We start from the raw sequence: 15,695 nt of genomic DNA on the forward strand, positions 1-15,695 counted from the left end.
ACATACGCTCGAAAAACACGATAATTGTTATATATTACTTCTTCGAGCGTTTTCCCGCCAAAATAATAACATTCATCACGAAGTGTCTTTTCTAAATGTTCTTATTTTCATCCAATCTATAATGTTCGTGAGCAAAGTTTTTTCAAAAAATGAAAAAAAAAAATTGCTTCCCCCCGATTGGTTACTTCTCTCTTGATCCTACCAATATATATATATATGTATGTATGTATATATATATATATATATATATATATATAGAGAGAGAGAGAGAGAGAGAGAGAGAGAGAGAAGTGGGGATCGGGGAAGTGAAATGTAAGGGGAAATGTGGAAGTAATTTTTTCTTTTTCTTTTTAATTTTTTTATTTTTTTATAAAAATCAAGATTATGTGAAAATATGAATATTTAAAAAAAAGAGAGTGATATGTACACAATCAAATTTTGTTATGTACACAACCATTATTTTTTATAGTGTTGTACAGTACAACACTGTAAAGCATGATGGTATCATCACCCATTTAAAAAGGATATTTTGAGATAAATGTTATTATTTTGACTTAGAAAACGCTCGCAAAAATAAATTCATCGTGATAAATGTTATTTAGAAATTAGAGTTTAGAAATAAGATTTAACATTTAGGGTTTAAGTTTAGATTGAGTTTTTAATCCGAACGGTATAGAGTTAGTTTAGGATTTAAGACTAAACCCAAAACCCAGAACCTCAAATCTTAAACTCCAAATGACACTAAATTTTTTTAAAAAAAACTTCACATAATCTAAAAAAAAAAAAAAAAACTCTTCAAAAAATAACATTCATGAGAATAAATATTATTATTATATTATTATTATTTTGATTTGATTTGATGATTGAAAACATTCGTAAATTTAAGATACCAACAAAATTCCCATCGAACTCAAAGTTTTGTATCGGCATCAAAAACCCTAACATCACCAAACCCAATCTCGTTGTCATCAACTCGTCTTCAAGCACCGCTAATTTCCTGGAATTATCGAATTCAACATCTCAGAATCTAAGCTGTCAAGTTTCACAACCTTAGGTCAATGCTTTATCCTCAATATGCTGTGAATTTTCATTTAATTTCTCCATACGTAACTCCTAAAATGAGCATCATTTAGAACGTAGTAATAATCGAATTTGGGGAAATTATTGTTGGTTGAATTGAATATATGTGTATAGTAATTCAACTATTTGATTTGATTTCGAAGTTAGTTTGGTTAATTTCATGCTGTTCTGTCACTAGTTCTTCGTTTTCTTTTGATCAAGTAAACAGAAATGAAATCAAGATTCGAAATTTGTTGAAATTGTGATTGTATTGATTGTTAATCATGGTGGGCTCTACGAATATGGTTGTCTTTCTAGCTGCTCTCCTTTACCCGTCACTTATGAACATTGCCTTTCAGAAAACGATGTCAAAACTTTAATCAGAGTCGTTTCATTGGTTCATACTAGACTAGAACACACGGGTTGTTAATACATATAGTTGTTTATTTTTCAATGGGTCATGATGTTGATAGAGACGTAGACGGCTAAATGGGATGAGATATTGTCCCTTCCTTTTAATATCTTATAATTGAAACATATGCAGATACAAGTGATTTCGGTGACGGTGATGAGGGGGTTAAGAAGGTTGATATCAGGGTATCGAGCCTGTATATTGGAACCATACATATATAATGGTGTTAGACGGCATACATCTCGACGTCTATTATTCGTCTCTTCTTCCGTTAATGTTTTATCTCGTTTCACATCGCCCACTATGGTTCGTTCATCGTATGCGCCATCTGGATTGGCCAATTTTGTAGGTTAGTTAATTCCAATTTCATTAATAATTGAATGATTAGTGTTGAAACTTGTTTTTATGATCTTATGATTTCTGTTATGCCTTTTTTTCCTTTCATTTTTGTAATTTTTACTTATGATTATGTCTGTATGATATGTATTTTATTAGGTTAAACTTGATATGTACTTGAAATGGCACTCAATGGAATTAGTCTACACCAAAATGCTTTAAGTTTAATGCAAAATCAGTTTTGTATTCTGTGAAATTACTAATGTTTTAAGATGCCAACATATGCAACTACAATTGTTGCTCTTTATCTTTATACTAGTGTTATTGAACATTGCCATTATAATCCTTACTGTCATTGTCTCGACTCTCGAGGACTGACGGAAACAATAAGAGTTAAGGTTAAACGTTCTAGTGATAAAATTAATAAATATATAAATCCACATGTAGTAAACAATGTTAAGAAGGGGTGATAAGCTAATATCACATGTATCATATAACATATAACATATTGATTCCCTATTGATAAACGGTTTCCGCAGGCTTTGTAACTAAGGTTATATCATGAGTAATAAATAGAAAATGATTTAAAGGCCAAGGAGTTCATATAGGTGACTGAACAATAATTTAGTAGAAAACTGTGGTTATGTCAATATAAAGTGAAAGTGAGGATTTCAAAGGCATTACTTCATGTATAGGTTGATCGTATCTAGTCATCATAATCATATCTTCTATGTTTTGTTCTTATCGTGGTATGTATACGTTCCTTCTATGTTTTCAAAACGGGTGTATTCTGACATTATATTGGACAGGGCAGAGAAGGAGCATGTTTATACAAACACAATCGACTCCTAATCCTCAATCATTAATGTTCTATCCTGGCAAGCCTGTTATGGAAGTTGGTAGTGCAGACTTCCCTAATGCCCGCACGGCTATGAATTCACCACTTGCAAAGGCCCTTTATGGAATCGATGGTGAGTTTATCGCGTGTTATTCTTTTACTTACCTTAGTGATTACCTAACCAGTTGATGGAATTAATTATTGTGCTCTGCTATTGGTGTAGGAGTTACTCGTGTGTTCTTCGGTTCAGATTTTGTAACTGTGACAAAGTCAGACGATGCTACCTGGGATTTCCTAAAACCCGAAATATTTGCAGCAATTATGGACTTCTACTCATCTGGGAAACCACTGTTTTTGGATTCGAGTACTGCAGCTGCTATGGATACTGCTATTCATGAAGTAATTCTAACTTACTGGTTATATCGAGTGAATTGCAACCTTTACAATTTCCAATTTTATATCATGATGCTTTTTTATGCATGCCACATGTGTTTCAGGATGACTCGGAAACTGTTGCTATGATTAAAGAACTGTTGGAAACACGTATTCGACCTGCTGTGCAGGATGACGGTGGGGATATAGAGTACATTGGATTTAATCCGTATGCTTCTTTAACCACTTGATTAGATTAAATAGATGCATAGATTGGGATCCATTTACACACATCTAAAATTTGTCATATGTTGATTGTCAGAGAATCTGGAATTGTGAAGCTTAAAATGCAAGGAGCATGTAGTGGTTGCCCCAGCTCATCTGTCACTTTGAAATCAGGCATCGAAAATATGCTGATGCATTATGTTCCAGAGGTAACAACACTCTTTCAGCTCTGCTGGTTTTAGCTATTGATGTTCGACCCATTTCACTTGTTCCATTTTTGGCAATAAGATTTGGTCATCTCATTTTAGAGATGAAATATAGCCATAATTGGTCAACTCATAAGTACGTAAGTTGCAACTGCTGCCACTAGTTATTGAACTCGCTTATATTGCAGGTTAAAGCTGTGGAACAGGAACTTGATGATGAAGATGAAAATGGAGATCTAAAGAGCCAGCTGGAATGAGATCATCGTATTCTTTTTGTTCTAAACGGAGACACGAGAAATCGCTGAAAATTTGGTATCATTTTATTCACATTCAGTTTTGGTCATTGTATGTATTATCGGTTATCAATAGGCACATTCTAATAATTAGTATCATGGTGTCTAGTCCCAAGGTATTCGGATCTTAATAGTTTACACATTATTATCTGTTAAAAGCGTTGAACTATAATAGAGTTGTACTCCCTTGCATAAACATAAAGTACATCATTAAAGGTTTATGTATCTTGTCCGTTTGTTTAAATTGCGTTCAAGTTTGAACCTTGATATAGTTGAGAGAGACAATTCATACCTAATTATGTAATTATAAGGTAAAACAACACCATGCTTGGGAAACAAGCTAAGTACTGATCAAATGTGTAGCTGGTCAGTAAGTTAAATAATTCGTGACACTTGTTTGAATCAATTGTTGTACTTCTTATAACCAGGACGTCTATAGTACTTCAAAATTCTAGTTTATTTACCTATATACTAAAACATGTCCCGCATTTCGTCGTTTCATTATTTTGTATTGTCATTTTGAGTTTTCGTTCAAACTACAACCGGTCCCTCGTATTTGACTCAATTTACACAACGGACTCTCAAATTTATATTTTTTCAGGGATAGAAAGCGTAAATATATATTTTTATTTAAATAAAATAAACTAACTACACCCTATTTTTTATGTGTCCTATCTTCTCGCTCGGTGCGAGTTAAATTTTTTCGAGACCACCATTCAACTCGAAATAATTTTACAAACACAACGTGACTAACTATACGCGAAACGGACATCGTTAAAAAAACACTAAATATTTCGGGCTATATACATATGCATACATGTACAACAAACAACCCAACTTATTAAATATATATAGTACCAAACAACGTATATCCAAATTACCGCGCATTGAATACAACCGCAGCAACGCGCGGTCAAATTTTTTTCTAGTAGATATAAAATAGAACAATCATCTTTAATCATAGTATTTATTTCAAGTTTGAATTATTTTATATAAACTAAGATAGATATTAGTCACTTTAAGTTAACCCAAAATTAAATCTTTAATTAAATATTTTATGATAATTTCAATAAGAAATAGTTTAGGGACATTGGCAAAAGTACACTATTTTTTAAAGTCTTCAAATATATATATATATATATATATATATATATATATATATATATATATATATATATATATATATGGTCAGGATCAATGGGCAAGTAACCAATCGAGGGGATCAATGGGCAAGTAACCCGTGACGTCCCGTTAACCCGGTAATAACCTAAACGTCTTCAGTTCATCAACATAAATCATAACCTCATATTTCACGAAATCATCATACATCATACGGTATACATATCATCATCATCATACATATACCATCGTCGTCGTCATCTCGTACCATCATAATCTCATCATCAGTTATCATCATTATCATTTTATTTATATCATCGAGACTCATTTTTATCATTAACATCAACATACCATCATCTTTCTTCATCTTGTATGTATATGTATCATCATTATAATAATAATACAACCCGTCTTCATTTCTATATCCTGGCCCATTCTCCCTCGGTCCAACAGCATGTTAATAACTCAAATTTAAACGAGTCCATTTAAAATTAATAGCCCAAATAGAAAGTACAGTAATACGGGTCAAAACTAGATAGAAGTATGGTTTTATTGTGTTTTTGTGATGGGTTTCGAAACAGAAGTAGGAACAGAAATGGCAGCAGTAGATGTGCTATCACGGTCATCTTCATCATTATTCCACCATCATTATCATACGTATCATCATTAATATATATTATCTTGTTCGTTAGCGTAGCAGTTGGAGTTTTGATGATCTTTAATGTTAAGCAACAATAACACATTGGAGAAGGTTGAGCCCAAAGTTGCATTAAGAGTTCAAGCAACATGTAATGGCCCAACAGAAAAGTAAAGTACACGGCCCAACCGCATAACCAGCCCATAGCAGAGACGGGAATAAGGTTTACACTTTTAAAACATAGGATTCGAAACAGGAAAACAGGAGCCGTCATTATCTACTTAACTTTATCGTCATCATTGTTCTTAAAATATAAAACCAAAAGCAACAATAAACTCTTATTATTTTTGTTGTAATCGATTACTAGAGGCTGGTTATAAAATTTATGGATTTTGCAATCGTCTGCGTGTGTATGTGCAAGAAAGTAAAAACGTTTACCGCTGGTCACCTTTTATATCATCATCAACTTCATTATATTAACAGGAGCATAATAGAAAAAGAAACGCAGCAACATCACACAATATCATCATCATCTTACCTTACACAAAACATGTAATATATTACACTAGTCGCGTATTATCTTGGTTAATTACACGATACGTGTAGTCTCATACACTAAAGGTGTAATCCTTTGGCAAAATTACGCGGTTCGTTTTCTTCTATACACGAAACGTGTAATTATCTTCTTTCCTATTATTTCCGTTCAAACTTTAAACAGAAAACGAGTAAGTGCAGCAGCAGGTTGTTAGCAACACAGTAAATTTAGTTACAGTTTTGACGTGGGTTGGTTTATGATTTAAATGGAAACATAAAACACAAGAATATGAGCGTAACGGTAGGTTAATAGTAGGTGTTGATGGAGTTGGTTATCGGTTCAAAACAGAAACAGGATCAAAAGTTAGCGAGTGGTGGTTTGTTGTTTTTAAATCGAAGATGAAGCTGTGATAGTGGGTTAATGGTGGTTAAACAGAACGGCAGTTTGAGGGTGACATTTTTGGTCCTCCCAACCGTAAAAAATAAAGAAGCAACACTTTTAAATTTGATGATGATGAATTAGGGTGGTTTCTGATTGGTTGTATAACAAATGGGTTGAAGGGTTTGATGGTTGAAGGTGGTGTTCGAGTGAACCATAAAACAAACAACGATGGCATCATTTAGGAGTGTTGGTTATTTGGTGAAGGTTCAATAGAGGTGATCAATGGTTGTAGTTTCTTGAGGGTGTCTTTGGGACTGCTCGAATAACAATTCGAAGGTGGGGTGACGGTTGATGGATTGACGGAAGGCAAGAAGAAAAGATGGTTTTGTGGGTTTTCAATGTAGTGGGTGTATATGAATATGTGTACCTAATATATAAATAGGTAAAGATAGACAAAGATAGATAGATATAGATAGAAATATTAGATATTCAATTTTAAAGTAGACAATTGAATGAAATAAAAGTTAAATCACAAATTGGTTGAATGGATTACAGATTGTTGTATGCATCATCTATCTATATATTTTTATATATAATAAGTATAATAATAAATATATAAAGTGATTCTATGATTGAAAGAATTATGCAGGGAACATGAATAATAATTAAATAATATAATAATAATTATAATAATATTAAGAATAAAAACGTGTAACCTGTTAGCCGTCTATTACTATTTCATTCACGGACTGAAATTCGTGCTTCGTTGATAACCAGTGGCGGATAAAAGTCTTCGAAAAAAGCTCAAATTTTTACAGTAATTATATTTATTTATTTTGGTCATTATGGTATAAAATTTAGTCATTAACTATTAAATATAAATTATATTAATTATTCACTCCCAACCCCAAGTTAAATATAAAAAGTTTTAAGATTTAATAACTAGATCCTAAATACATTTTTAGTAAGCCTAAAGTTTATAGAACTCATTTTCGAATCACCGTTTATTTTAAAATCATATAAGTTTGAATTTTAACTTGCTTAATACCTATCGAATGACAATTGAGTGTTACTGTCGTTTACTAAATAGATTCGAAATCACAAAATATATATTTAATTTATATATATATATATATATATATATATATATATATATATATATATATATATATATATATATATATATATATATATATATATATACATATGTTTTAAATATTAATTATCATAATATCATATTTTTATTTTTTTATTTCACATACTTACTTTTAATAACTAAATCATATAATCTCTTTCAAATTATTATATATATATATATATATATATATATATATATATATATATATATATATATATATATATATATATATATATATATATATATATATATATATATATATACTTATATAGCATCTATTTACAAATAGTTGTTCGTGAATCGTCGGAAATGGTCGAAGGTCAATTGAATATTTGAAACAGTTCAAACTTTTTGAGACTCAATATTACAGACTTTGCTTATCGTATCGAAATCATATAAAGATTAAGTTTAAATTTAGACGAAAATTTTCGGGTCGTCACCGTACCTACCCGTTAAAGAAATTACGTCCCGAAATTTGAGTGAGGTGATCATGGCTAACAATAAAAATGTTTCCATGACGAATATGAGTTGATAAATAGGATTTTATCATTATTGATAAATATGGATAAATCAATTCGTTTACCCGAAGCGTATGGTTGAAGCTATCACAAAAGATAGAGATTCGCCTTAGCTTTTGACGTAGTCAGGGTTGAATTTAGGTAATAAGGTGCGTCTTAACTTTTGAAGTTGTCTTGGTTGAATTCCGGAATTCGAGGGATTTAAAAGAAAATCTTGGAAATCTATAAGATCTGATTCTTCGATGGGAAGGAAATTAAGATTTCTATAATTAAATACGGTGATTTGTCTCGATTACTTTGTCTGATATTTCCATTATAAATTAAACTCTTCCGTTCCAATATATTCTCACCATTCCTACACTTTCTTTCTTAGTTCATATATCCAAAAGATTGTGAAAATGCTTAATCCAGTTCTAATCCTTGATATTTTCCTAATTATCATTTATGTCATCCTTCTTTTTAATCTTCCACCAGAAAAATCTGTTTACTTCTACTATTACCTTGGGGTGATACTATTCTTAATTATACCGTGTCTTTATATTACTATTCGTATTAATATCCACGGTTTGTAACCTCCGTTTTGTTATTGGGCTTTACATTTTCTTTTATATAACAGGAGCTCTTTGCCTTTTTATTATCTTCTCGATCTCTAGTAAAGCGAGTAACGGCCCAGAATTCATAAGTATGGAATTTCGAATGAGCTTAATGTTCTAAACAAGAAAGAACGTAATCGCACGATTTGATTTGTCAAATTACTATAATCGCTGAGAATAGAACTATCAAGAATATATTTTTCTTGATATGTTCAGAAGTTAAGCAGAATGAAGGAGTTATGTAACATGGCACGTGATGACGTTATGATTTGTGAATCATCACGTCCCATTAGAAACTCAGCATGACTTACTGTAATATAATCACGTTGATCAAGTGTCATTATATTATACTAACTCATGCTTCAGTTCCCAACACTACTTCAAAAACATTCATACTTTAAACTCGAAAGTTTCTAAATTTAGAAACTAAAACAGTTTCTCTTCTGATGTAACACTGATATCGTGAAGAGATAAATGATTTCGGATAAGAATAGTTATGAAAATATCTTCAGAAATATCGGGGATATTTACAATGAAAGATACGATAATATCTTAGAATTTTAGGATTATAATGTGATGAAGAAATTCATTCACGATGATTTAGAGCGATTAAAGAGCAAGATATTCGCTAAAGATTTTATCAGAATCAGAATCATCAGGATTCTTTATGTACAAGTTTAGTCCTTGTGATTTGTCCACAGCCTCCTTCATAATTTCGCATAATCCGCTTTTTGGTACTAAATTTTTTTATTGAGCGTTTCCAACCCTCCATTCTTTATCATCATACTTTCGACGGTTAAGGTCGTTTATAGTTTTCTACCATTTCTCTGCTTCATTCCGCTTTTTTAAACTTTGGAGTATTGATTCGTAGACTGGGTGCTTTTCAGAATTTCAGAATAGAAGATCACAATTTCTAAGAGGTAAATGTTATACATATTAAAATAACTGTTGATGTAGCAATGCTTACGAGATTTAAAATACTGATTGCTAATTCTCAGTAGTTGGTATGACAATTATTGTTGCAAGATGTAGATGAGTGCATGATAGGATTTCAATAAATGTAATGATTTTTTTTTTCGGAAAGTCAAATATCAATGAGGTTGTTGATAAGTTTACTGCTAATCTGGTGGGATATAAACGGTTCCCCGGCAACGATGATGAAGGACAAACTTATATTTCAAAGTTATAATAAGGCTTATTCGAATGAAAGGTCGATGTTGACTTGCTGGAGCTCTGACAAAATTGGCTAATTTGAAAAGGAATTGCAAAGTTATTTTCAGGAATAACAACGCCAAAGGAGTTATCACAGTTACGTGTTAAACGTTTACTCAGGTTCTGAGTGTTTTCCGGTGCATAACTATATGCATCAATATTTTCTCCCGTAGATGAAGTGCGGTTGGTTCATCCTCTCGATTGAGGTGTTTTCAAGAATCATGAAAAGTTTGAACGTAGATTGTAATCGTCAAGATACAAATGAGGTTTAAGATGAAGTCAAGTGACAAACTTGAAGAATTGTTTAGTTTCATATGTTATAATTAATATTTTAATTTATTTTAATTGTCCAATGTTGGTAGTCCACAGTTGGTAGTCCACAGTTAGCAATTCAATAATTCATATATAGTTTAATATATAATATTCAAATTAATTAATACGTGTCGTGACCCATTATATACATGTCTCAGACTCAATCACAACTCAAAGTATATATATTATTTAAGAATCAAAATCAACCCTGTATAGCTAACTCTATCATTACTGCATATAGAGTGTCTATGGTTATTCCAAATAATATATATAGATGCATCGATATGATATGTCAAAACCTTGTATACGTGTCCCGATATTTAAAATGCGTAAATAACAGTATTTAAATGACGATAAATAAAGTGCGTAAAATAAATAATAGAATGTAAATGACAATAAATAAAATTGTGAGAATTAAATTGCGATAAAATAAATTGCGATAATTAAATGTACAATAAGGAATTAACAGTTAGCTAGGAACAGTTAGCTAGGATTTTGTTAGCGTGGATTCTTAACAAAATTTCTCATAGTTAATTTGTTTATTTCTAACAAATTTTTTTTTGTCCAATGTTTTCTTCATTATGCCACTTTTCGGATTCTGATATGTCAAAATCCAAATATGAAATTGAATGAAAATGGTTATTCTATGGTGAACGGATACGTGCACCGGTGGATGTAAGTAGGATAGTAAATGACCGTTGAATCAGATTTGAAAGAATGTACAGTGTAACTTATTAATGTGAAATCTAAATATTCCTCGGGTATTACCTACCCGTTAAAATATTTTCATCATTAATAGTTTGTACGAAAGAATTTTTAATTACAACCTTTATGAAAACATATATACATATATATTTTCTTCAGATGTAATCATGGATTTAATGAGTCAATATGATATTAGACTCATTTGATTTACCGTTAGAACAAGAGTATATAATCTCTAAAACATTAGAGATTACATAATCGCCATGAAGAACGAAGATAATTGATGTAGAATGATACGTAGAACGATGATTATGCTCGAGGTACAAAATGAGATGTTGAGGCGTGTTGTAGTGACCCGAACTTTTCCATGTTTATATATATTAATTGAGATTGATATTTACATGATTAAATGTTTCCAACATGTTAAGCAATCAAACTTGTTAAGACTTGATTAATTGAAATATGTTTCATATAGACAATTGACCACCCAAGTTGACCGGTGATTCACGAACGTTAAAACTTATAAAAACTATATGATGACATATATATGGATATATATATAGTTAACATGATACTATGATAAGTAAACATATCATTAAGTATATTAACAATGAACTACATATGTAAAAACAAGACTACTAACTTAATGATTTTTAAACGAGACATATATGTAACGATTATCGTTGTAAAGACATTTAATGTATATATATCATATTAAGAGATATTCATACATGATAATATCATGATAATATAATAATTTAAAATCTCATTTGATATTATAAACATTGGGTTAACAACATTTAACAAGATCGTTAACCTAAAGGTTTCAAAACAACACTTACATGTAACGACTAACGATGACTTAACGACTCAGTTAAAATGTATATACATGTAGTGTTTTAATATGTATTTATACACTTTTGAAAGACTTCAATACACTTATCAAAATACTTCTACTTAACAAAAATGCTTACAATTACATCCTCGTTCAGTTTCATCAACAATTCTACTCGTATGCACCTGTATTCGTACTCGTACAATACACAGCTTTTAGATGTATGTACTATTGGTATATACACTCCAATGATCAGCTCTTAGCAGCCCATGTGAGTCACCTAACACATGTGGGAACCATCATTTGGCAACTAGCATGAAATATCTCATAAAATTACAAAAATATGAGTAATCATTCATGACTTATTTACATGAAAACAAAATTACATATCCTTTATATCTAATCCATACACCAACGACCAAAAACACCTACAAACACTTTCATTCTTCAATTTTTTTTTATCTAATTGATCTCTCTCAAGTTCTATCTTCAAGTTCTAAGTGTTCTTCATATATTCTACAAGTTCTAGTTACAAAAAATCAAGAATACTTTCAAGTTTGCTAGCTCACTTCCAATCTTGTAAGGTGATCATCCAACCTCAAGAAATCTTTGTTTCTTACAGTAGGTTATCATTCTAATACAAGGTAATAATCATATTCAAACTTTGGTTCAATTTCTATAACTATAACAATCTTATTTCAAGTGATGATCTTACTTGAACTTGTTTTCGTGTCATGATTCTGCTTCAAGAACTTCGAGCCATCCAAGGATCCGTTGAAGCTAGATCCATTTTTCTCTTTTCCAGTAGGTTTATCCAAGGAACTTAAGGTAGTAATGATGTTCATAACATCATTCGATTCATACATATAAAGCTATCTTATTCGAAGGTTTAAACTTGTAATCACTAGAACATAGTTTAGTTAATTCTAAACTTGTTCGCAAACAAAAGTTAATCCTTCTAACTTGACTTTTAAAATCAACTAAACACATGTTCTATATCTATATGATATGCTAACTTAATGATTTAAAACCTGGAGACACGAAAAACACCGTAAAACCGGATTTACGCCGTCGTAGTAACACCGCGAGCTGTTTTGGGTTAATTAATTAAAAACTATGATAAACTTTGATTTAAAAGTTGTTATTCTGAGAAAATGATTTTTATTATGAATATGAAACCATATCCAAAAATTATGGTTAAACTCAAAGTGGAAGTATGTTTTCTAAAATGGTCATCTAGACGTCGTTCTTTCGACTGAAATGACTACCTTTACAAAAATGACTTGTAACTTATTTTTCTGACTATAAACCTATACTTTTTCTGTTTAGATTCATAAAATAGAGTTCAATATGAAACCATAGCAATTTGATTCACTCAAAACGGATTTAAAATGAAGAAGTTATGGGTAAAACAAGATTGGATAATTTTTCTCATTTTAGCTACGTGAAAATTGGTAACAAATCTATTCCAACCATAACTTAATCAACTTGTATTGTATATTATGTAATCTTGAGATACCATAGACACGTATACAATGTTTCGACCTATCATGTTGTAGTGACCCGAACTTTTCCATGTTTATATATATTAATTTATATTGATATTTACATGATTAAATGTTTTCAACATGTTAAGCAATCAAACTTGTTAAGACTTGATTAATTGAAATATGTTTCATATAGACAATTGACCACCCAAGTTGACCGGTGATTCACGAACGTTAAAACTTGTAAAAGCTATATGATGACATATATATGGATATATATATATAGTTAACATGATACTATGATAAGAAAACATATCATAAAGTATATTAACAATGAACTACATATGTAAAAACAAGACTACTAACTTAATGATTTTTAAACGAGACATATATGTAACGATTATCGTTGTAAAGACATTTAATGTATATATATCATATTAAGAGATATTCATACATGATAATATCATGATAATATAATAATTTAAAATCTCATTTGATATTATAAACATTGGGTTAACAACATTTAACAAGATCGTTAACCTAAAGGTTTCAAAACAACACTTACATGTAACGACTAACGATGACTTAACGACTCAGTTAAAATGTATATACATGTAGTGTTTTAATATGTATTTATACACTTTTGAAAGACTTCAATACACTTATCAAAATACTTCTACTTAACAAAAATGCTTACAATTACATCCTCGTTCAGTTTCATCAACAATTCTACTCGTATGCACCCGTATTCGTACTCGTACAATACACAGCTTTTAGATGTATGTACTATTGGTATATACACTCCAATGATCAGCTCTTAGCAGCCCATGTGAGTCACCTAACACATGTGGGAACCATCATTTGGCAACTAGCATGAAATATCTCATAAAATTACAAAAATATGAGTAATCATTCATGACTTATTTACATGAAAACAAAATAACATATCCTTTATATCTAATCCATACACCAACGACCAAAAACACCTACAAACACTTTCATTCTTCAATTTTCTTCATCTAATTGATCTCTCTCAAGTTCTATCTTCAAGTTCTAAGTGTTCTTCATAAATTCCAAAAGTTCTAGTTTCATAAAATCAAGAATACTTTCAAGTTTGCTAGCTCACTTCCAATCTTGTAAGGTGATCATCCAACCTCAAGAAATCTTTGTTTCTTACAGTAGGTTATCATTCTAATACAAGGTAATAATCATATTCAAACTTTGGTTCAATTTCTATAACTATAACAATCTTATTTCAAGTGATGATCTTACTTGAACTTGTTTTCGTGTCATGATTCTGCTTCAAGAACTTCGAGCCATCCAATGATCCATTGAAGCTAGATCCATTTTTCTCTTTTCCAGTAGGTTCATCCAAGGAAATTAAGGTAGTAATGATGTTCATAACATCATTCGATTCATACATATAAAGCTATCTTATTCGAAGGTTTAAACTTGTAATCACTAGAACATAGTTTAGTTAATTCTAAACTTGTTCGCAAACAAAAGTTAATCCTTCTAACTTGACTTTTAAAATCAACTAAACACATGTTCTATATCTATATGATATGCTAACTTAATGATTTAAAACCTGGAAACACGAAAAACACCGTAAAACCGGATTTACGCCGTCGTAGTAACACCGCGGGCTGTTTTGGGTTAGTTACTTAAAAACTATGATAAACTTTGATTTAAAAGTTGTTATTCTGAGAAAATGATTTTTATTATGAACATGAAACTATATCCAAAAATTATGGATAATCTCAAAGTGGAAGTATGTTTTCTAAAATGGTCATCTAGACGTCGTTCTTTCGACTGAAATGACTACCTTTACAAAAACGACTTGTAACTTATTTTTCCGACTATAAACCTATACTTTTTCTGTTTAGATTCATAAAATAGAGTTCAATATGAAATCATAGCAATTTGATTCACTCAAAACGGATTTAAAATGAAGAAGTTATGGGTAAAACAAGATTGGATAATTTTTCTCATTTTAGCTACGTGAAAATTGGTAACAAATCTATTCCAACCATAACTTAATCAACTTGTATTGTATATTATGTAATCTTGAGATACCATAGACACGTATACAATGTTTCGACCTATCATGTCGACACATCTATATATATTTCGGAACAACCATAGACACTCTATATGTGAATGTTGGAGTTAGCTATACAGGGTTGAGGTTGATTCCAAAATATATATAGTTTGAGTTGTGATCAATACTGAGATACGTATACACTGGGTCGTGGATTGATTCAAGATAATATTTATCGATTTATTTCTGTACATCTAACTGTGGACAACTAGTTATAGGTTACTAACGAGGACAGCTGACTTAATAAACTTAAAACATCAAAATATATTAAAAGTGTTGTAAATATATTTTGAACATACTTTAATATATATGTATATATTGTTATAGGTTCGTGAATCAACAGTGGCCAAGTCTTACTTCCCGACGAAGTAAAAATCTGTG

The 15,695-nt window shown here is 30.7% G+C and overlaps 1 protein-coding gene across 2 annotated transcripts; it reads left to right on the forward strand.

Moving 5' to 3' along the window:
• The first annotated feature begins 889 nt into the window (after positions 1–889).
• LOC139895945 (nifU-like protein 4, mitochondrial) lies at positions 890–3,985 on the forward strand. Of its 2 annotated transcripts, XM_071878500.1 has the most exons (7): positions 890–1,054; positions 1,604–1,820; positions 2,617–2,778; positions 2,869–3,044; positions 3,143–3,246; positions 3,340–3,451; positions 3,637–3,985. In XM_071878500.1, the coding sequence occupies exons 2-7, from the start codon at positions 1,628–1,630 to the stop codon at positions 3,703–3,705; spliced, it is 816 nt and encodes a 271-aa protein (XP_071734601.1). In that variant the 5' UTR covers positions 890–1,054; positions 1,604–1,627; the 3' UTR covers positions 3,706–3,985. The 2 variants fall into 2 exon arrangements, with proteins under 2 accessions (XP_071734601.1, XP_071734600.1); XM_071878499.1 differs by lacking the exon at positions 890–1,054 and having other exon boundaries at positions 1,151–1,820.
• Positions 3,986–15,695: the final 11,710 nt, after the last annotated feature.

This window comes from Rutidosis leptorrhynchoides, chromosome 3 (assembly GCF_046630445.1).
Source record: "Rutidosis leptorrhynchoides isolate AG116_Rl617_1_P2 chromosome 3, CSIRO_AGI_Rlap_v1, whole genome shotgun sequence".
NCBI classification, from domain to species: Eukaryota; Viridiplantae; Streptophyta; class Magnoliopsida; order Asterales; family Asteraceae; genus Rutidosis; species Rutidosis leptorrhynchoides.

Coding starts and splice junctions, on each gene's coding strand:
- LOC139895945 (XM_071878499.1), top strand. CDS start 1,598: ATGCAGATACAAGTGATTTCGGTGACGGTGATGAGGGGGTTAAGAAGG. Junction 2,779..2,868: donor GGCCCTTTATGGAATCGATG/GTGAGTTTATCG, acceptor CTATTGGTGTAG/GAGTTACTCGTGTGTTCTTC. Junction 3,452..3,636: donor TGATGCATTATGTTCCAGAG/GTAACAACACTC, acceptor CTTATATTGCAG/GTTAAAGCTGTGGAACAGGA.